The sequence below is a fragment of the Chenopodium album genome, chromosome 10, assembly GCF_948465745.1.
Source record: "Chenopodium album chromosome 10, dcCheAlbu1.1, whole genome shotgun sequence".
Lineage (NCBI taxonomy): Eukaryota > Viridiplantae > Streptophyta > Magnoliopsida > Caryophyllales > Amaranthaceae > Chenopodium > Chenopodium album.
This window is the reverse complement of record NC_137843.1, coordinates 54,625,218-54,645,831: the sequence shown is the minus strand read 5'-3', so window position 1 is coordinate 54,645,831 and position 20,614 is coordinate 54,625,218. Positions and strand designations below refer to the sequence as shown.

At 35.8% G+C, this 20,614-nt stretch overlaps 3 protein-coding genes across 5 annotated transcripts; 2 read left to right on the top strand and 1 right to left on the bottom strand.

The window, feature by feature from the left end:
* The first annotated feature begins 918 nt into the window (after positions 1–918).
* On the top strand, positions 919–2,618 carry LOC145562559 (uncharacterized). Its single transcript, XM_081622865.1, has one exon. It carries the CDS (start codon positions 990–992, stop codon positions 2,289–2,291), a length of 1,302 nt encoding a protein of 433 aa, XP_081478991.1. The 5' UTR covers positions 919–989; the 3' UTR covers positions 2,292–2,618.
* Positions 2,619–6,215: 3,597 nt separating this feature from the next.
* LOC145564147 (protein NPGR2-like) lies at positions 6,216–16,201 on the top strand. 3 transcript variants are annotated; one of them, XM_081624485.1, is made up of 6 exons: positions 6,216–6,529; positions 7,275–7,552; positions 10,576–10,828; positions 13,038–14,263; positions 14,816–14,966; positions 15,734–16,201. In XM_081624485.1, exons 2-6 carry the CDS (start codon positions 7,292–7,294, stop codon positions 16,051–16,053), a joined length of 2,211 nt encoding a protein of 736 aa, XP_081480611.1. In that variant the 5' UTR covers positions 6,216–6,529; positions 7,275–7,291; the 3' UTR covers positions 16,054–16,201. The 3 variants fall into 3 exon arrangements, with proteins under 3 accessions (XP_081480611.1, XP_081480612.1, XP_081480610.1); XM_081624486.1 differs by lacking the exon at positions 15,734–16,201 and having other exon boundaries at positions 14,774–14,880; XM_081624484.1 differs by lacking the exon at positions 6,216–6,529 and having other exon boundaries at positions 7,253–7,552.
* A 1,882-nt stretch (positions 16,202–18,083) lies between these two features.
* LOC145562558 (large ribosomal subunit protein bL28c-like) lies at positions 18,084–20,336 on the bottom strand. Its single transcript, XM_081622863.1, has 2 exons — positions 20,042–20,336; positions 18,084–18,495 (listed from the first exon to the last, which is right to left on the bottom strand). The coding sequence occupies exons 1-2, from the start codon at positions 20,256–20,258 to the stop codon at positions 18,263–18,265; spliced, it is 450 nt and encodes a 149-aa protein (XP_081478989.1). The 5' UTR covers positions 20,259–20,336; the 3' UTR covers positions 18,084–18,262.
* Positions 20,337–20,614: the final 278 nt, after the last annotated feature.

The window sequence follows — 20,614 nt, the reverse complement described above, 5'->3', positions numbered from 1 at the left end:
GTTAGGTGTACTTAAAATTCCACTACTCAGCTCGTACATGCATCTGCATGCATGCTAATTAGCTTATAAGTTATAAGCAGGCCATTAATTACATACCCTGTCATCAACTAACCATTAATTACGTTTAAGAAACTATTTCAAGTTTTTCAATAATGGGATTATTGGAATCAAGACTAGGATCGAGATTTTATACATAGGAAAAAATATACTATTGATTAATAAGAACGATCTCCTCTAAATTAAATATCTTTTAAAGTTATGTATTTTCATATATAACGAAATACTAGTATTAATAAATTGTTACACATATACTTGTTGAATATAAGCCTGTTGATAATTATATTGCATTGATCATTGATATTCACATATTCTAAAGAGACCATGCAAGCCCAAAATATTCTACACTAATATTATAACATATAGTACGGTAACACCATTCATGATTCACCAATATTAGCGTCTTATTAGTGTGGTGCATTATAATTTTTTATGATAAGACGTGGTCTAATAAATTAACATGTTGGTACATAATATGAATCGACCAAAAAGCAATTGCCTAAACTAAAAGGAGATATATAGAAACTAGTTGTAGTGAATTTTCACAAATTTCATGCATCGTAGTATGCAACAAAGGGGGTGTTAATTGGTTAGCAATCAAAATCAGTAACAATGCAACAGTACAAGTAGCTGTGATTTTCAATTCCGTGCTAAAAGTAGTAGCATAAAAAAAGAAGTCGTTCCTTCAAAGTAATAAATGCACGATAATGAATAAAATCGGTGATAATATAATTTAGAAATAATGTAAAATTATCAAATAATATCAACCATACTACGTACAACAGTTGGTTGATAGAATTTAATGCACTTGTAAATATATTAGCCAATTACAAACTCTATATAAAGGTCCTCAAAGTTTGTATGTTTTGCTCAACATAAAACAAAACAAAATCCTCCTCCTTTATTATTATTTTGATTTATCTATCTCCAATATGAAGGGAGGGACTAAGAGACTTTCTTTGTTGTTTTTAGTTTGCTTTCATGTTTTTGTATCAAGTGTGAGTGCAAGAAGTTTGGAGACAACGAAGAATGAGGACGAGAAGTTTCTTTTTAGTAAGGGAGGTGGATTTGGTGGAGGGTTTGGCGGAGGCGGCGGCGGAGGTGGAGGTGGTGGCGGTGGAGGAGGAGGTGGATTTGGAGGTGGAGGAGGATATGGCGGTGGAGGAGGATTTGGTGGAGGTGCCGGTGGTGGTGGTGGACTAGGTGGCGGCGGCGGCGGTGGATTAGGAGGTGGTGGTGGAGGAGGTTTAGGAGGTGGCCACGGAATCGGTGGCGGAGTTGGTGGTGGACACGGAGTTGGTGGAGGCATTGGAGGTGGCCATGGAATTGGTGGTGGAATCGGTAAAGGTGGCGGCATTGGTGGTGGAATCGGAAAGGGTGGGGGATTAGGTGGTGGATATGGAAAGGGTGGGGGACTAGGTGGTGGCCATGGAATTGGTGGCGGAGTTGGTGGTGGATATGGAAAGGGTGGAGGACTAGGTGGCGGAGTTGGTGGTGGCCATGGAATTGGTGGCGGAGTTGGTAGTGGATATGGAAAGGGTGGAGGATTAGGTGGTGGAATTGGTAAGGGTGGGGGCATTGGTGGTGGAATCGGTAAAGGAGGAGGTATTGGAGGTGGATATGGAAAGGGTGGTGGACTAGGTGGTGGAATTGGAAAGGGTGGGGGCATTGGTGGTGGAATTGGAAAAGGAGGAGGTATTGGTGGTGGATACGGAAAGGGTGGTGGATTAGGTGGTGGAATTGGGAAAGGTGGAGGGCTAGGCGGTGGAGGAGGTTTTGGTAAGGGAGGTGGAATTGGAGGTGGCATTGGAAAGGGTGGAGGAATTGGAGGTGGAGGTGGTTTTGGAAAGGGTGGTGGTTTAGGTGGTGGCATTGGAAAAGGTGGAGGAATTGGAGGCGGAGGTGGGTTTGGAAAGGGTGGCGGTGGAATTGGAAAAGGTGGAGGATTAGGGGGCGGAGTTGGAGGTGGATTTGGAAAGGGTGGTGGTATTGGAGGAGGGTTCGGCAAAGGTGGTGGCATTGGAGGAGGGTTCGGCAAAGGTGGTGGCATTGGAGGAGGATTTGGCAAAGGTGGTGGCATCGGAGGAGGATTCGGTAAAGGTGGTGGCATCGGAGGAGGATTCGGTAAAGGTGGTGGATTTGGAGGAGGAATAGGCTCTGGTGGCGGCTTTGGTGGTGGTGGTGGATTTGGAGGTGGTGGAGGTGGTGGCGGTGGGATTGGAGGACATTACTAAGGTAGAGACTTCATTTTCTAATCAAGCACATGCTACACGAGAGAGAATTTCATGCATGAGCGACCACATCCATGCATGGAGCAGAATCGGTATTGTTGCCAATTAAGAGTCTAAGTGAAAGATGTACTTGTATTTCTTATTTATCATTATCTATAAACATGGTTTGTTGATTATTTGGTGTAACTCATTCTATAGTTTCTAGATAAACTTGCTTAATTTCTTTTTAATTATACTCCAGTAGCTACTACAATTGTACTGCTGATCATAATGGATTCAATGTATTGTTGTATTGATTAAATAATCAGTGAACTAGTTGTCAATTTTATATTTAAGTTGTTGCCCTTGTTGGCCCCAAATTTTTAAATGCTAAGTAATTAATGTGTTCTCTATCAATTATTCAAAGCTTTTCAAGTTTTCACATATTTAGATTAACTATAATTTTCCTTAATTGCTTACCAGCTAATCGCCTATTACAACTATTACTCGTGTGTGACTACGTGAGAAGATACGAATTAACTTTAAAGCTTTATATAAAAAATGTTTTACGCCTTATAATTAAGATACTTACATATATTCTCTTTTCTGATTTTTAATTGAAGGGAAAATTCACATAAATAATCCAAACTATGGTCATCCTTCCTACATTAATCCCTACTATGGGTTATTCTATAATAATCCAAACTATAAAGAGCTTCTTCTCCCATTGATCCATGACTTGATGAAACCGGTTTAATAAGTCATTTGGGCTACATGTCTCCTAATTACTGGCTCTCAATCTCTCATTCAAATTAAAATTAAATTTTATAAGGAATTTTTAATCACAATATACTCCCGTTTCTCTAACCTGAATCCAACCGCTGCGAATTACCATGGCCAGCACCACCACCAGCTCTCACTCTCTTACACTCACCACCTCAACGATGTGCCTCATCTACGGCCACCACTTTTTAATTAGCAAAAGTAGTAGCATAGGTGATTGGGTTTTGGTGGCTAATAAGGGAGGTGACGAGAGTGGTGACGTGTGGACCTTCGCTAAGTTAATTAGGAAGAGAGAGATTAAAAAAAAACAAATTAACCAGTTCAAAAGGTTTTCGGTTACTGAGATTATTTTGGGAATATGTCTCCAATAGTTTAGATTATACTATAATAACCCATAGTTGGGATTAATATGGGAAGAATGCTTATAGTTTGGATCATTGTTGTGAATTTTTCCTTTTAATTTCCATGCATATTCATTTGTACTTGTAGAATGCCCAAAAAAAAAAAAAAAAAACATATTTATATTTTCTTATGTTGTAATTAAGTTTGATCCTTTAAATATCCAAACTAATTTTTTTTTTTTGACACATAAACTAACATTATTTATCTGTATATCTCATCAAATCCACAATAATAATTCATTTCTCACATTTTTTTTGGAAAAACGGGTAAAAAGGCCGAGGACATGCACATTCAATAACTACGAAGTGATATAATATAATAATCCCGTCTTATTGAGATACCAACATCATATCCATTTTAATATAGTTGATGTGAAATTTGTATCTCGTCTTCACAGAATTATAACAATGTATAAATTAAAATTTAATTTTGATAAAATACGGAGTATTTTTCTCTTAAAGACAAAGAAAATCAACATTAATAATAAGTCAAACGAAAAACTAAATGATACATAGCAGTATTTAAGTCATTATTTTACAATGAATATGACGTTGCTCATATCATAATTGCATATTTATGACTAATGATATTTCTTCTCAACCCTTAATAAAAGGTAGGAATACATTTTCCTATAAAGATCTCTTGTGAGTCTATTTTTGCATAAAATAGATAACATAATAGAGTATTACAATATCTTTTCAATATAAAAAAGTTCATAAAAATAGATTATTCTACTCCAATTTAAACAACTCGTTCGCTGCCTCAAAGAGAAATTACGTTGTAATATATATTGCTTCCGTCGTACCAATCCGTACTATTTAAAATTGTCCAACTAGGATAAGAAGGTGATGGAAAAGTACAAAGCAGAAGAAACCGTGAAGATCCAGACAACTTGAAAAATGTAACATTTGTCGAGTTGTGTTAGTTTGCTTGTGGTTAGAAGAGAGGGAGAAAGAGGATAAGGGTTTCATATGAAGTTGTATAAATAAACACATAACAAAACAAAAAAAAAAATATGAAGAAAATGACAAAATCAGAGCAAAGAAGCATAGTATGTCAATATCCATGACTTCACATTGCCAAGGAAGATAAATATATATAATTAATGTAGATTAATTTAGAGTATTGGAGATTAATTTTATGTTTGTTTTCTTAATAAGCATTGGTTAAGGTGTGGCTAATTAAGAAAGACAAAGAATTAGAGCAAGAACAAAAATTAGTTATTTACGATCGGGCACCATACTTTTTGACTTGAGTATAATTGATATAATTGATGATTATTATCAATTATTGCAACCCGATCGGACACCATCTTGGATAAGTATGATTTGATGGTTACAGTCAAATCATTACAATTTAGATAAGTGCTGCTTATAACGATTTGTTAATGACGGTTGATTGTCAAAAGTCACTTGCTTCTCAATATATACTTAATTAGTATATGATAAAAGTATGATATATATATATATCATTATTCTTTTGCATGTTTTCTTAACTTCCATTATTACAAAAACAAAAACCACTTGCTTACTTTGTGATTGCTTTTATACTACTTATAATTGCAATTGTCTTCGTTGTATCTCCAAAGAAATTTCGTGATACCCGGTTGTAGTATAGGGTTGAAATATTACTTTTGGAAAAGTGATATCGTTCACGCCTCGAAGGTTTTCGATTGTTGTTAATTTCCTTCATCTTTGTGACCCTTGTTTTAGTGAAATCCCCAACAATTAATGCATGTATGTATAATTCATGTACATGTACTAATGATTTCACCAACTTCTTTTGAGGTGAATTCTAACTTATGACTTTTTGTGTGCAAAATTATTGCCCCATTTTTGTGCAATACTTATTACACTTCAACCACTACTCCATTTGTTTAAGTCCATTTGTATACATGAACAACGTGAAATCAAGTTCTAACTGGTAAATACACGTTCTGAAAAAAGAATTCATACAAAGCACACATTTATTCTAAACTAATTATGGTATGTCATCTCCACTTTAAATAACTATGATATAGTTTTATTTCGTTACAAGGTTTGCCAATATGTCAACTGTCAGATGACGACAAGCAAGAACTCCATATATAGATTACTTTATTAACTATTAATCATACATTATCGTAATTAATCTCAGACAAAGGAGAGGAATAGCCTTTTAATTATTGTTTTATTAGATTTCTAGTTACTCTATATACATTTCGTAAATCCGTATGTTTTATTTTGAAGGTTAAGAGTTTATTATGTGACACTAACAAGTATTTGTTTCAAAAAAACACATTCGAGAGGCAATTTAAAACCATATTATAATCATCAATATGCAACTAAAGGTTAAATTAGGGCTAATAGCACTCTATATGAATCTATAATTTTCGCGATAATTATATCATTTGCTACAAGTACAATTTATGTCTTTTTCTCAAGTGCATCATAATTTTTTCAAGTGGCTCACAAGTCACAACATAAAAAATGATGTTTGTACAAAAAAGACTACGCATAACTGCATAAGTGCCCAAGTCCCAAGCCCATTTCACATTCGATAATCATTTTCATAATTAAATTAAGAAGTATAAATAATTATGAAACTCGAAAAATTAAACAAATCATTGTCAATTAGCACGTAGTTGACCCATATATGACAATCCAAGAACTCATATTTGACTAAAGTGGACCCCCAAAAATACAGGACATTCTTCTTCTTCTTAAAATTATTGTAATAAAAAAATCTATGAAAAAAAAAACTCTCACAATTGACAGTCTCATGCTTAGAAACCCAGAAAACAATTTAATTTTTATTGATAATTTTAGAATATATTTTCATTATCCAACCTCTTATTTGCTCTAAAATACACTTAAGTTTGATTTGTTAGCTATTTTAGAGATTTCTTTTTGCTAAATTGTGATTTCATACCATATATTATACATGTATAATAAAGGTGTAATATGAAAAGAGGCAATTTGGTTGGTGGGTCTGTGGATTATAGGCCAATTCTAGCATTTTGGAGGCTTTATATACTGCAGAAGATTAAAATGTTTTCTGGGTCTAACAATTTTTTGCTTTTTCTCAATCAACAGCAGGTATACTTTTCTCTTTTCTTTTTTCTTTTTTTTTATTCCTATGATTATGACTTTGATTCCTACTTTTATTCAGTTCACTGTTTGCTTTAATGTAGTGTTTTATTGTTGTTTAGTACTGTATTTAGGGGTTTTTTCCTGCTAATTGATATCTTAATTATGTGATTTTACTGTGATTAATGAGTGCTAATTGAGTTTTTGATGCTGGGTTTATAGTTTTAGGGACTTTTTTTTGGTGATTGCTGCTTAATTCTGCTTTCATTGTGAAATTGTGATTAATTGGTGTTAATTGAGTTTTTCAGTTTGGTGGGTTTTATTTTATTTAAATTTTTTAATTTATTTATTCAATAATTGGAGGAGAACTTGGGTTTCTGGAGTTTGGATTTTATTGATTTCTGATTCATTTGAAGCTTGTTTGAATGTGCTCAATTTTCAAGGTTTATGATATAAGATTAAGGTTTTTGGAATTAAAAATGCAATGTGAAGAATTTTTGTCCATTTCTTGGAAAATGTGGAAATTTGCAGTTTTGTAATTTTCTCCAGATTTTTAATTGTTTATGATGGTTGAAATCTTAACATCTATGTATAAGTTTGCCTTTCTGTTATGAGGTTAGTAAAATCTCAATGTAGATGGCCAAAGTTTGCAGAAACTCTGTATGTTCTGTATATTTATAGGAGAGATATAGTATCAGCATCATTAAAGTTTTTCATCTGACGTTTTTTGTTATGTGTATTCGGGGTGGTAAAGAAGTATTTGTGTGTAATATGAAAGCCAAACCTTCAAGGAAGAGTCAGAAAAACGGTGGTAAAGGCAGATTGAAGAAGATGATGAAGTGCATTTTCTTAGGGAAGCAAGTTAGGGAAGATGAAGCAGCTGAATCATCAGATTCTTCCTTAGCTACCAGGGATTATTCAGCCAGTGGTGGGTTTTCAGGTCAAGCTGGGGAGGTTGTCCCAAAGCCGAACATGAGCACCATTGAAGAAGCTGAATTATCTCTTCGTGCAAGTGGTTACTTGAACTATGAGGTAGTTTATCAATGCTCTTCTAAGTATCAAATCATTTATTCGTAATTATTTTGGGGGAATGATGAAATCTAAGAGGTTTTAATTGATAGATTATACCTAATTCAGCTTATGCATTGCTAACCTGTGTATGATACATCATCCGTTTTTGTTCCGTTAAGCTAATTATTAAGATATTCAAGTTTTCTAAAATGTGAAATGGTTTCTCCAGTTCCTGATTTGCTAAAAACTCACCTTTTGAAGTTAGATTATGGTATGATTACTTAGTTATTATATCACTCTTCTTTCTTACTGGAGTCATTTGACCTGATGGTGTTGTAGCCCGTAGGGTTTCATCTAAACTTATTATGCATGCAACTGTGAATAAGGTCAGAGTCTCTAATTTCTATATGAAACAAATCTTGCATATGTGGATAGTTCTAACAAGTAATGTAGCATTGTAGTTCTTAAAGATCAAGGAAGAAGGTAGAGACACTACTGTTTAGTTTTATCAATGAAGCTTTATAACCATGTAGAAGGTCAAATTGTATCTTGCCGTAGAACTTTGTATATCACTTATTGTTTGATGAGTAATAATTAGGCTGGCTGTCCAAACTTCTGTACTCAGCTATTATAACTACAAAAGACCCTTTTTTGGAATGCTAATTAAGTATGAAGCTTCCCAAGAATCTCAACCTGCATCTAAGCTAGAAGTGTTCATAAAGAGTAGAATAAATTGGTTGAAGAAGCAGGATGTTTCTTGAAATTAGTCCTATTAATTTGCTGTTTTAAATCCCTGGAATATCTTTATTCCTGCATTACATGTTGAGGCTTACAAGTTAAAAATCAACCCACTGGTAATTTGACGCCTGCTCCTCTCCCTTGCCCCTCACTCTCGGAGTAATAGAAGTAAGAGATAACAGTAAATATCGTTAATTGTTTACAATGTGGCCATAGCCTATCGCTATAAAGGGAGTCCTTATCTGCCCGTCCTTTCAAACTTTAGCTTACTTTAATGTAAAGGGTTTAGCTTACATTACTGTAAGTTATCTTCAAATTATAGGAAATCCCCTTGTTTCGTGGTTGGCTACTGAGCTCTCGCGTAAAATCTCATGTCATACGAGTTCTTTCACATGTTAGAATGCAGGACTTTGCAATTTATGACAGAATTTGTGCTCTTGCCCAGAAGGCAGTGTTGAAACTACCTATGGTTAAAGTCTCAGGAACACTTTATCTAATATGCAGATGACTGTTTGGCATGCTTCTGTTGAAAATATTTAGTTTAGGTGTTTCATTTCTGGAGTGTTATCTGTGATCGTTAGATTGGGTGGGAAGTTCTGTTTATGCTTGTAATATTGTTGCTACTTGAATGATATTTTTAAGTTTGGTTGAAATAGAATTTAGATAAGTTATGCATAATGATACTAATGGAACGGCCTTGATAGATAGGGACTCTCGAGATAATTAGGGACTGATTCAGTTTAGTGCTATATAGTTAACTTTGGCTGCAGCAGTGATGAATCTAAAAGATTCTACATCAATCAGAGAATCTTAATTTGATGACAGTCTTGGAGATCTTTGAAAGGGTCAGTAAACGAGTTAAAAAATTATAAAAAAAGAAAATAAAGTAAGCCAATTAAAGATTGTAAAGCCGTATGAACAAGATGCTTATGTGGCGATTGGAAACAAGAGATTACATTTTTAGATACATTGCTTTTCCGATGTAAGCTTAGTGTGAGAAATGCCATAAAAGCCATTTGTTAGTATGTATTGGAGGATAGGTTTGCTTTCTATGTGTTCCACAATAACGGTTGACCTAGGACCAATATTGAAAAAAGTATAGTGGAAGTAGGAAGCTCTTGTTAATTGAAAAAGAAATAAGGCCACATAATCACCGTTTATTCTTGGATATCCTAATCTTTCTGCTCCCCTACTCCTAAGCTCCTCGTGATGGCATATCTGGTTGCTTATAAGGTGCTTCTTATGCACCCAACTGCAGCCAAATCCAGTTGCTAGAATATTTTTTTCCTTCTTCTCTCCATTTCTTTTTGCGGAGGGAAAGCAGATTGATTGATAACCATATAGCTTCTATTTTTAGAGCAGAAGTCTTGAATAGTGAAAATCAAGAAACATTAAAGTCCATGGTTTCCTTTTTGAAGGACTAATTAATCTGAATTAATCATCGAGTCTTTATTGTTGATTAAATACTGTGAAGCAGGAACTATCAGCTGACCCACATCTGGGTGAAATTAGTGAATTGTTGCAACTTGTGACCATGGTGTTGTAGTGTTTCCATGAGAGAAGGTCTTATAAATGATGGATGGTGAGACTTCATTTCTTATGCAATATGAACAATGGGGTGATTCTCAGTCGTATATAGTCGGACTTGGTAACATGGGGTGATTCTTAGCGAGTTAGTGGTATGGGTGGACTTGGGCTAACTTATTGCACACACCCATCATATGTTAAAGTTACCTGAACTGTTTTTCCTCTAGCCCCTCCTTGCCCAATGGCACAAAAGCAGCAGTCCTCCATCTGGAGTTATTACGACAATAACACTTTGACTTCTGGTATAATCATATTTTTCTGAAAAAGCTTTCAAGGATTTGTGTATAACTATGTTTTATTAGGCTCTGTTGGTTTGTATAATTAATTAAGAAAGAAATCCCCCCGTTGTATTAATAGAAGAAATTTCCATATAGCGACCAACTTGAGACCTGGTTGGTACTTATTGGTTGCAGAATTAGAATACTTTCCTTCCTTCCCACATTTTTTTTTCGAAATAGATCTATTCATTTCTATTAAACAAAGAAAGAGAGTATACTAAATCTTGGAAAGGAAGGAAAGAAAATCATCTTTATGCACACCGTCTCAAGACTTTAAGGAGCTGAATTACAGAATTTTTTATTTTTTTTTTAAAAAAAATTCAGGAATTTTCTTCTATCTTTAAATACCTCATTGAAATAATAATTTTCTACATTGGGCTTTTATTAGACTTGGAAAACAAAATTGCTGCAAGGTCTCATGAGTGCTGCTACAATGTACAGGAAGCCAGAGCTTTGTTAGGAAGGCTTGAGTACCAGAAGGGAAACATAGCAGCAGCACTTCGCGTTTTTGAAGGTATTGACATTGATGCAGTTATGCCTAATATCAAAGTTTCATTAGCCCGGAGATGTGATCTGCAAAGACGCGATTCACAGAGTAATGTAGTGCTGCCCATGTCAATGCATGCTGTTAGTATCCTTATTGAAGCAATTTTTCTCAAAGCAAAGTCATTGCAGGCCCTTGAAAGGTTTGAAGGTACTTTTTAATTTATTTTCTTCTTATTTCTCATACTTATGTTTATGATCTTGGACTACACATGCTAGTTTGTGGTGATTAACATGTCATAATTCATTTGTAAGAAATCTGTCTTGGCACCCTGTTGGCCTTTTTCTTGCTTGGTTGTTGTAGGGAAGTCTCATGTCTTATGATGTTTTTGATTGATAGGTTGGGGATGGTACATTAGGTTCAAAGTGATCGTGGAAAGTTTGAATTTTTTTATGGTTGGGATTTTTACCTTGTTGGCATCTAGATGTATTGCTGCTGAGAAAAGAGGGACTTAGGAGTTAGGACAGAAATGTTAAGGGTTTAATTTAAGCAACTCAATGGTTTATTTTATGTAAAAGCTTGAGGGTAAGGTGGAACCTTGGATACATCCTAAAATTTAGAGGTTGATTTAGATGCATACGGACGTGAAACAATAAGATTGATGTTCATATGATAGGCAGTACATTAGGAAAGAGGATTTGCTTGTTATGAGGTCTAGTGTGTTATTTTCTCTTGAAATCCACTTATAACAACTTATCTGAATACAATGTAGTTGTGAAATGAGCTTGGGTAGCCTTTATTGGAAGTTTGGAACTTAAGCAAACTTTTGTAAACTTATCAGCCCTTTTTTGGAATTGTTTTCCCCTAAAATAAGTTTATTAGGGTGAACAGGTTTTTTGATGGATAATTACCTTAAATGTTCCACTGCTCTCATATAAGTATGCAGCCAATGCAGGTATGCTTCAGTAATGATTTGAATTGATCTGGATCAGGATTTAGGATGCTGGATATGACGTATAGTTCTTTGCACCTAAATTAGGATCTATAGAATTTACATTGCATACATTTTGGTTTAAGTTAGTCCATATACATACTCAATTGCCATATTATATGATTAAACTATCCTAAACATCTGTCTTAGAGCATGCACAACCATTAACCTAGAAAATTGTTCGTGGCTCTCTTTATACCCCTTTGCCCTTTCTCAATCCTCCACATCATTCTTGTCGTGGCACATTTTTTTTTCCCACCTAAATTCACCCTGTTTGTGACAAGATTTTTTGTCATCATTTTCCTTCCTACTCTTTCCCGATTAGACAATTACCCCCATTCCATTTTCAGTCAAATTCTCAGCATATTTGTCCCAAATATACCGACATGTTTGAAGACTACAGAATTTATGACTATTGGTAAAAAATTTCTTTATTTATTTGTTTTTGGACAAAAAAAAAACCCTAAAATAATAGTGTAATGGGCTAATATCTAATGCTATGTGTTGTGCTTGGGTTGGTTGATGACAAACCCACATACACATGACCGAAGGCATGAGTTATTTCACAGAAATCATATTTTTGACTCTGTCATGCCATACAAAATATCTTCTCAGGCATAAACTTTTGTATATTTTCGAAATCTCATGTCATTAACTACTAAAAGTCCATGAATAACAATGCTCTTAAGAAACTCAAAGAAAGAAAAGATCAAGTAGCATGAACCAAATGTTGTGAAGTTGAAAAACTTGAGTATATCCATGGTCAAGTTGACCATAGTCCTAACAATGTAAAACTTGGAGCAAGAGGTCAGACTTATCCTCCATCCCATCTTAAAGCTAGCATCTACCTTTTGCACGGAGATTAAGGAGGGTGAAAAAGTAGAGAAAAATAAGTAAAGTGGGTGTGAGACCCAGCTTTAACATTGGAAAAAGAGTAGAGTAAAAGATATGTTAAAACCAGATGTTAAATTAATTTTGGAACGTTATCAAATGGAAAATTTCATCTTAAATCAAGATGAAGGGAGTATATGCCAATAGAACATAATTGGCTCAGGATTATCCCTAATGTATCCATTTTACAGACTTGCTGTGGCTCTTGTATTCTAACTACTTTGACTGCCTTTTACTCTGCCGATTTCCACCACAACATGCGCATCAGAATCAGTGTGAAGCTCTTTCACGTTGCTCAGAGTTTGTTTCTCAGTATGATCATGTGGTTAAGATAAGTAGATAACTTCACTAGGTCCTACATGCATGTATCATTGATTCTGATAGATTTAAAGTAGTATTATGTGAGTGTGCTTGTTCTTTGAGTAGCATAGTATTATAAACCTGTGGGGCTTCCCCCGTGGCATAATTTAATAGTCAATTGCTCATGATTGTAGAATTAATTTAAAGACTAATTTTGTAATCTGTATCTTTCTGCAGAAGCTGCTCAATCATGCCAGGTGATTGTGGAAACTATAGAGTCTGCAATACCAGAGGGTTTGAACGGACGGTTTTCCACCCACTGTAAAATGCAAGAGACCTTGGAAAGTACAGTGGAGTTGCAACCTGAGTTGTGGAAACTTGCTTTGTGCCCCAATAAAGCAATTTCATCATATCGTCATGCTTTACTCTATAATTGGAATCTTGACATGGGAACTCAAGCAAGGCTTGAAAAAGAATTTGAAATTTTTCTATTGTACAGTGGTACTGATGCAAGCCCCCCAACGCTTCGTTTCCAAGTGGAAGGGGCATATGTTCCTAGTGACAATATAGAAGAGGCAATTCTACTTCTTTTGCTCTTGCTGAAGAAATTTCTTCAGAGAAGGATTGACTGGGATCCATCAATCGTGGATCATCTTTCCTTTGCGCTATCTACATCTGGAGATTTAAGCATCCTAGCCCGTCAATTAGAAGAATTACCTGCTGGTGCCATTGACAGGAAAGAGAATTTTAGCAACCTTGCGCTATGTTATCATGGACTAGGAGAAGATAAGGTTAGCTTAAACCTACTGAGGAATCTTCTTAATGACCGCGAAATTCACAACTGCACGCATGAACTATTACTTGCTTCGAAAATATGTGCTAAAGATTCAAATTTCTCTGAAGAAGGGATCAATTATTCTGGAAAAGCGATCAAGAGACTGGAAGGAGACTGTGAACAACTGTCCTGTAAAGCCACCTGCTTGTTAGGTATTTTGTCATCAGCACAATCCAAATCGGTTACTTCTGACTCTAAAAGAGCACGGATGCAATCTAAAGCTCTAGACCTGTTGGGAACTGCTGAAGCAATGACGAATGAAACAGACGCAAACGTCATATATCATCTTGCCTTAGAAAATGCTGAGCAGCGGAAGTTGGATATCGCACTCTCGTATGCAAAAAAGTTGCTGAAACTGGAGGCTAGTTCAGGTACTGCAGGATGGGTTCTTCTGGCTCGTATACTCTCTGCTCAGAAGCGCTACATTGATGCAGAAACTATAATCAATGCTGCTTTGGAACAAACTGGGAAGTGGGAACATGCTGAATTATTGAGAACCAGAGCAAAACTCGAAATTGCTCAAGGCAAAACTAAGATTGCCATACAAACATATACTCATCTTCTTGCAGTTCTTCAAGTTCGGAAGAAAAGTAGCGGGCCTTTTGGCATCAAGAAAAAGATTATAGAGGTATATTTCTCTGTTGCTTATTTAACTCCATTTCCTAGTGACTGTTCTCCTTTCTATTCTGGATAACTTCAGTAGTCCAAATTGATTTTCTGAATAGTCATTGCAAACAATATCAGATCCTTATTCTTGGTTCATAATTATTTTTTTAAGAAAATATTTATTTTGTCAGTTGTGAATCATCAAATTTGATAATCACTCTGAAATAAGAAATTTATAAATCATGAGGATTGCGATTAAAGAGCTATAACTTGGCTACTATTGTGCTCTCTGCCTACATATTTTTTACAAGTATTCTAAACTGCAAAAGGATAATGATCAGCATAAAAACTTGACATTTTTGTACTGATTGTACCAAAAGAACTGCAAGTCAATGTACTTGATGTGTTCTTTGTTAAGCTTGTTGTTTTGTTTTGACACCATATTATTTTTTGACAAGACACCGTAATTGAATGTTAGCATATAAAGATAAACCATTTATTTGAAAATCTTCATAGTGTCTGCTCTGGTAAGGTACCTAGTGGGATGACTATACATTGCAAATTATGATGACAGAGGAAGGAGGAAGATAAAATCTTGGAGATGGAGACATGGCATGACCTGGCCAACGTGTACACAAGCCTATCACAATGGCGAGATGCTGAGGTCTGCCTCTCAAAATCAGAGGCACTATGTCCTCATTCTGCTTCTAGATGTCATTCCAGAGGTAAATGTTGTTATATTCAAGTCCATCATTTCTCTTGCAGGCCCACATTGATAGTTTTGATAGAACATGAGGAACTGATATTTACTTTTGCAGCCATTTTTACCATTCCTTTGACGTAGCTCCTCCCCAGCCCCTCTCTTCTGTATGTTCATATTTGGTTGAACTGATTGGAGACAAAAACCTTGTCTTTTTCCATTGGATGCTTGGCAGATAATGAAAATATGACCTTCTACATGCTTACCTTAGATACCATTGCATAATCCGTAATCCCTTGTTATCTGCTTGGTAGACTGAGCAAGTGAGCAACTAGCATTGAGTGGCATGTGAGTAGTGTGTTCAAAAATCTTTAGCACAAGGAGCCATTAGCTGTAGAGTTAGGTTTTTGTGTGTGAACAGTAAGGACCAATGTCTTACAAGTCTAAGCATCTAATAAGGATTGCAGTTAGTTGTTGCGAGTTAGGGTCCAGGCTTGAAAATTGCCTCTCTCATCTCGTCCACAATTTCTTCACATGTATTGTGTACCAGTACCAGTAAGCATAGCTAGAGAAGTTTATTCTCCTTCCCCTTCATATGCTAGTGCTTCTAATTGGTTTTCCATAACAGCTGGAATAGATGGGCCAGGTCCAAAGCCATTAGTAGTGATTGTGGCTGTCCAACATGTAGTTGTTCAAAAATTATTTCTCTGTACTTACCTGTCATTTGACGAGCTTTATGATTGATTTTGTCATCAGTACTGATGCTTGTGTGTATAATGTATTGTGCACAAGGTTTACTTTACCTAGCAAAGGGACTTGAAAAAGAAGCTCAGAAGTCATTTTGGGATGCGCTGGACCAGGATCCCAACCATGTTCCTAGCTTGATTTCCATGGCTCAAAGTCTCGTACAATTCGGAGATCAAACCCTGCCAATTGCCATAACCTTTATTAGGCAAGCAATTCGTCTTGACAGGACTAATCATACAGCCTGGCACATTCTCGGGCTGCTACATCGATCTGAACCTGAAGGTGCAGCAACAACTGAAGCTCTTGAATGTTTTGAGGCTGCTGCTCTTCTTCAAGAAACTGCTCCTGTTGAACCGTTCAGTTAGGTGTTCTCCTGTTGTACAGGTCTTATTGTTATAGAAAATTTTCTGCAGGAAACTCACAGGCTCTCGGGCCAGGAAGGTTTTCTAACATAGGGATTCATAAACCACAGTTAAAAGTCAATTTATCATAAACCACAGTTTTGGATAGCAATTGCCCCAATTAGGTTGCAAACTTGCAAGTAATTTAGATATGCATCGTATTTTGATTCATATGCATAGCCTAGGATATCTATCGACTGGCTTTAGTGCAGTGGTCGAATATCATAGATCACTTATACCAATCATACCATTACTATTTGGTGATGAGATCTTGGATTTGAATAGAAATTTCAGAAAATTATAGGATTTTAATCTGATCCATAGTAGTGTTTAAGGCTGTCCGTAAAGCAGGTTCATCGCTTGAAAGACTACAATATGCCTACAAATCATATTTGCTGGAGTCTTGACATAAAAGGCATGTTAATAAAGTTTCTTAAGGTGTCTCAATGCTTTGATGAAGTCCCAAGCAATTTCCTAGGGCAGCCTTTGGTGTATATAAAGATCAATAGATGACAATGAATCTCAATTTTTTTTTAAAAAAAAAAGGTGACGAAACACGCCTTATTAAAAAAAATGCTACAATTGTGGAAACCTTTAGTACTATATTATTTTCTGCAACCAATTATGAAATCCCATATATTCCATAGGGGTCATGAGAGGAATGCACCTTGATTTGTTATGGATTGAAGGTGCAGTAGTTCTTAACAGGATAACGAGAGGTGGGCTGAACTGCTGAAGCATGAGTAAGATAGTTTTGGGTACCAAGTAGGCCGCTCAGGCCCCTTGGAAAATCCAGGGAACATTTACCAGGTTCAAAAATGTTCTCTCGAGCCAAAATATGAAGGCTATATACACGAGCCCTAGTATCCAAAAACTCAAATTATGGCAAGGGATGCATCGAAGGTCATATATAATTGTTTGGAACCGTATATGGCCACTAGTCAAGGGTCATATAAAATTGTTTGGAACTGTACATGGCCACTAGTCAATCACATAAAGGCATGCGGTAGTCTCGAGTTAATAGAGAAGTGTGTACTTGTCTGCCGAATCAATGTTGAAAACCAAATTGGATGATTCAGACCACTCAAATGACCTCTTAGGATCACGTGGGGTATGCAGGAAGCACCCCGACCTCTTTTTTTTCAAGGCTCGTAAAAGCGGATATTGTCAAAAATTGAAGGATGTAATATACGCTTTTGGACCGATTTCGTGAATATGCTCGAAAAAGCCGATTATTGTCAAAAATTGAAAGCTATAATTTGCGCGTTTGGACCTATTTCGTGATTTTTCTTTTCCAAAATTGAAGTGAGTATTGGGGGGAGGCAAGGAATCTTAAAACATGATAACGAGGAGTGGGCCAATGCATGATAAGATGGTTCCAGACACTATGCAGGCCTCCTGGGAACCTTTTTGTCCCATTCTCAACCATACTAAAGCTCTATTTGTCCACTTGAGGATCCTTACATATGAGTCTTCTAAACCATTAATGTTCAGACATTTTTTAACCTCCAAGATTGCAGTAAATGGTTTTAAGTAACTCCTATTTTGACTTTAGGAGTCATAACAAAACAATTCTCCACACTCATCAGTCATCACTATGTCTTAACATGCGTCAGAGAAACAAGGATGAAGTTCTGGAACTGTACATTCCTGTTAACTTAAGTCAACCATGCACATATAGCATAGGTCAGGCACCCCATTAACCCCATTCTTCACAAGAATTAGGGACAAGTAGGGAAAATTTGACTCAGTTTTCCGGTCTTACATAAATTAGTTCCCATGGAGAAGAACCGCCGTTACAGAACTTAGTTAGGAGTCTGTTTTACGGAAAGCACCTGGCTTTACGTGGCTATATGATTACAATGGAAACATGTTTATGAGAAATGCAATATGTTATGCAGAACAATTTTCACTGACCAATAACTCATTATTGAGTTCTATCAAATATTAGCACTTTAAGTTCATACATGAATAGTTTCCAAGATAAACAGATATTGTAACACCATGAACCTCCTTTTTTTGGATTTTGCTTTTTCATTAATTTGCTCAATATGCTACAAATAATTTCAAAAACCTAGGACAAAAGTTGTAATCAATATAAGACAACCATAAAGCTTTGGATCACAAAACAAGAAATTAGTGTTCTCGTTGCTTTACAAACATTTCTGTTCTATCATGCCTTGCTAAGGTCAATCCCTGCCTTCTTAGCAACAGCGTCCAATCCATTTTTCTCAATGGTCTTCAAAGCCTTGGTAGATAACCTAAGTTTGAGAAACCTTTTACCAGCTTCCCACCAGACTCTCTTGTATTGCAGGTTCACAAACTGCAATCTCTTTGTTTTGTGGTTGGAGTGAGAAACCCTGTTTGCCTTGTTTGATTTCTTCCCAGTGAATGGACATACTCGGCCTGATAAGCAATCAACTCATAAACTTAATAACCTCAATTTAGGTACAAAGAGTCACAAATATTAGATACTTCAAAATTCAACAGCCAATGTAAAGATAAAATGATATTGCAACCGGGAATGAATAAGCAATTGATCTTTGATCAACAATTGTTCAGCTTCATATACCATACAGTTTCATGGATTCAAATACTACTACCTCTGCCACGGCCAATTACGGCCAGTTTTGTTGCCGACAATGAATGATTGTAATAACAGTAAATATACTTTGTATATGTAACTTTGTTTTGTTAAGATAAGTTCCATCTCAATGCCCATAGTAATGCATTTCATGAATGAAAATCCATGAAGAGAAAGAGATACATTTGGGGGGGGGGGGGGGGGTGTGGGGGGACAAGTAATACTATAGACATTGGCATAACATTTAAATAACTTGGTTACAAAAATATATGCTCTGTATAGTTTTATTATCATTTCCACCAGCTATTGCCTAGTACTAGCTGGATATTGATGCTTTAGCTTTCCATAGTAACAGATTTTAGACAACGCTGAACAATAACATTTTGTAATTTATGACCAATTTTACGAGAGATTAGGAAAAACAAACGGAGTAGTTTCATGGGCTAGACAAATCAAATTCTGAAAGAAAAAGTTCCCGTAATTAAATTAGACATTAGTCTCCATTTCTCCAATATCAAAATTCTGCAATGTAAAATGCATCAGCAAAGATTACAATAACAAGTAGAGACTCGAGCAACAGAAGGGGGGCATGGGAAGATATAGAACAAAAGAATCTTTATTTCTATCAGGTCTTTATGGGGCGAATCTACACGTTTTAAAGTTTAAACCCCCTCCTTCCTAGTTTTCTAGGGCAGCTAAATTTCAATTGATATCATCCATTAGACCATTACAAAGTTCTACTAGCAAAGATGAAACAGGTTCCAAAATGTTCATCCAACAACACTGTTGAAACTCTTGTTCTCCAATACAACAATACTCAAACAGATAACGGCGATACAACAATACTCAAGCAAATATCTATACAACAATATGAAGTTATCCAAACATAATTTATGTGCAAAACGTTTATCACAATCTGATGGTAAAGCTAATGTTATGGCAAAGCAATAGCATCAGACCAAGATCAAAAACATGTTCAACCCACAATAATTGGCGAAAACCAAGAACACCCCACCTTTACTTGAGCTAATTAAAGCAGCCTTCACCCAAAAATAATATGCTTAAATTCCATCCTTTACAGCAAAATTGAAGATAATGCTCTTAATTTCAGCTCAATTTTGCAGCAAATTAACAAATACTAAACATTCTACAGCTATAAAATCAAGCAGACACTAAAATCACAGAAAATGCAACAGTTGACACACAAATTAACCAGAAACCCAAAAAAATCCAAAAAAAAAAAAAAAAAAAAAAAAAAAAGAAGCAACAAAACTCAGAAAAATTGAAAACCCACAAAGCTAAAGCCATAATTAATCCAAAAAACAGAGAATCTATCACAAATTGAGAAAAGGGGAAAAGGGTTCTTACGAGCAACAGGTTGAAGCGAAGGTTTGAAAGGAGCAGAAATGGGTTTGTTAATGGTGGTGAGAAATGGAGATTGAGAAATTTGAATGCCAGTGAATTGGGAAGTGAGAAACCCTAGCTCAGAAACAGTTGGTTTGGGTTTCAATGAAAATGAGAATTGGGGTTTGCGGAAGCATACATTGGTTGGGTTGCTTATCAACATTCCTGAAGCTGCTGCCATTTTTCTCTCTCCTGTAAAACTTACAGTGTCTCGTTATCTGTTTTTAAAAGGTTGGAAATTGAGATAGGTGGATGATGTTGAAGTGTAAAACTGCTCTGTTTCGGTCGTTTCCATCTAGTTAAGGGAGGGTAGCACCGTAATACTCCCCTTTTTTTTTAAATTCTTGCAACACTTGTGTCTTTCGGCCTCTAAACACTTTATATTGTATCTGTCTTAATGTCACTTGTACTAATTTATACTAACCCCATTGGAAATAAAATTCACATTGCATATAATATAGTCATTTTATAGCTATTACTCGCTAGTCTTTTAGAAACTACGCGCAAACACAAGTGTTTCAAGTATTTAGGGACAAA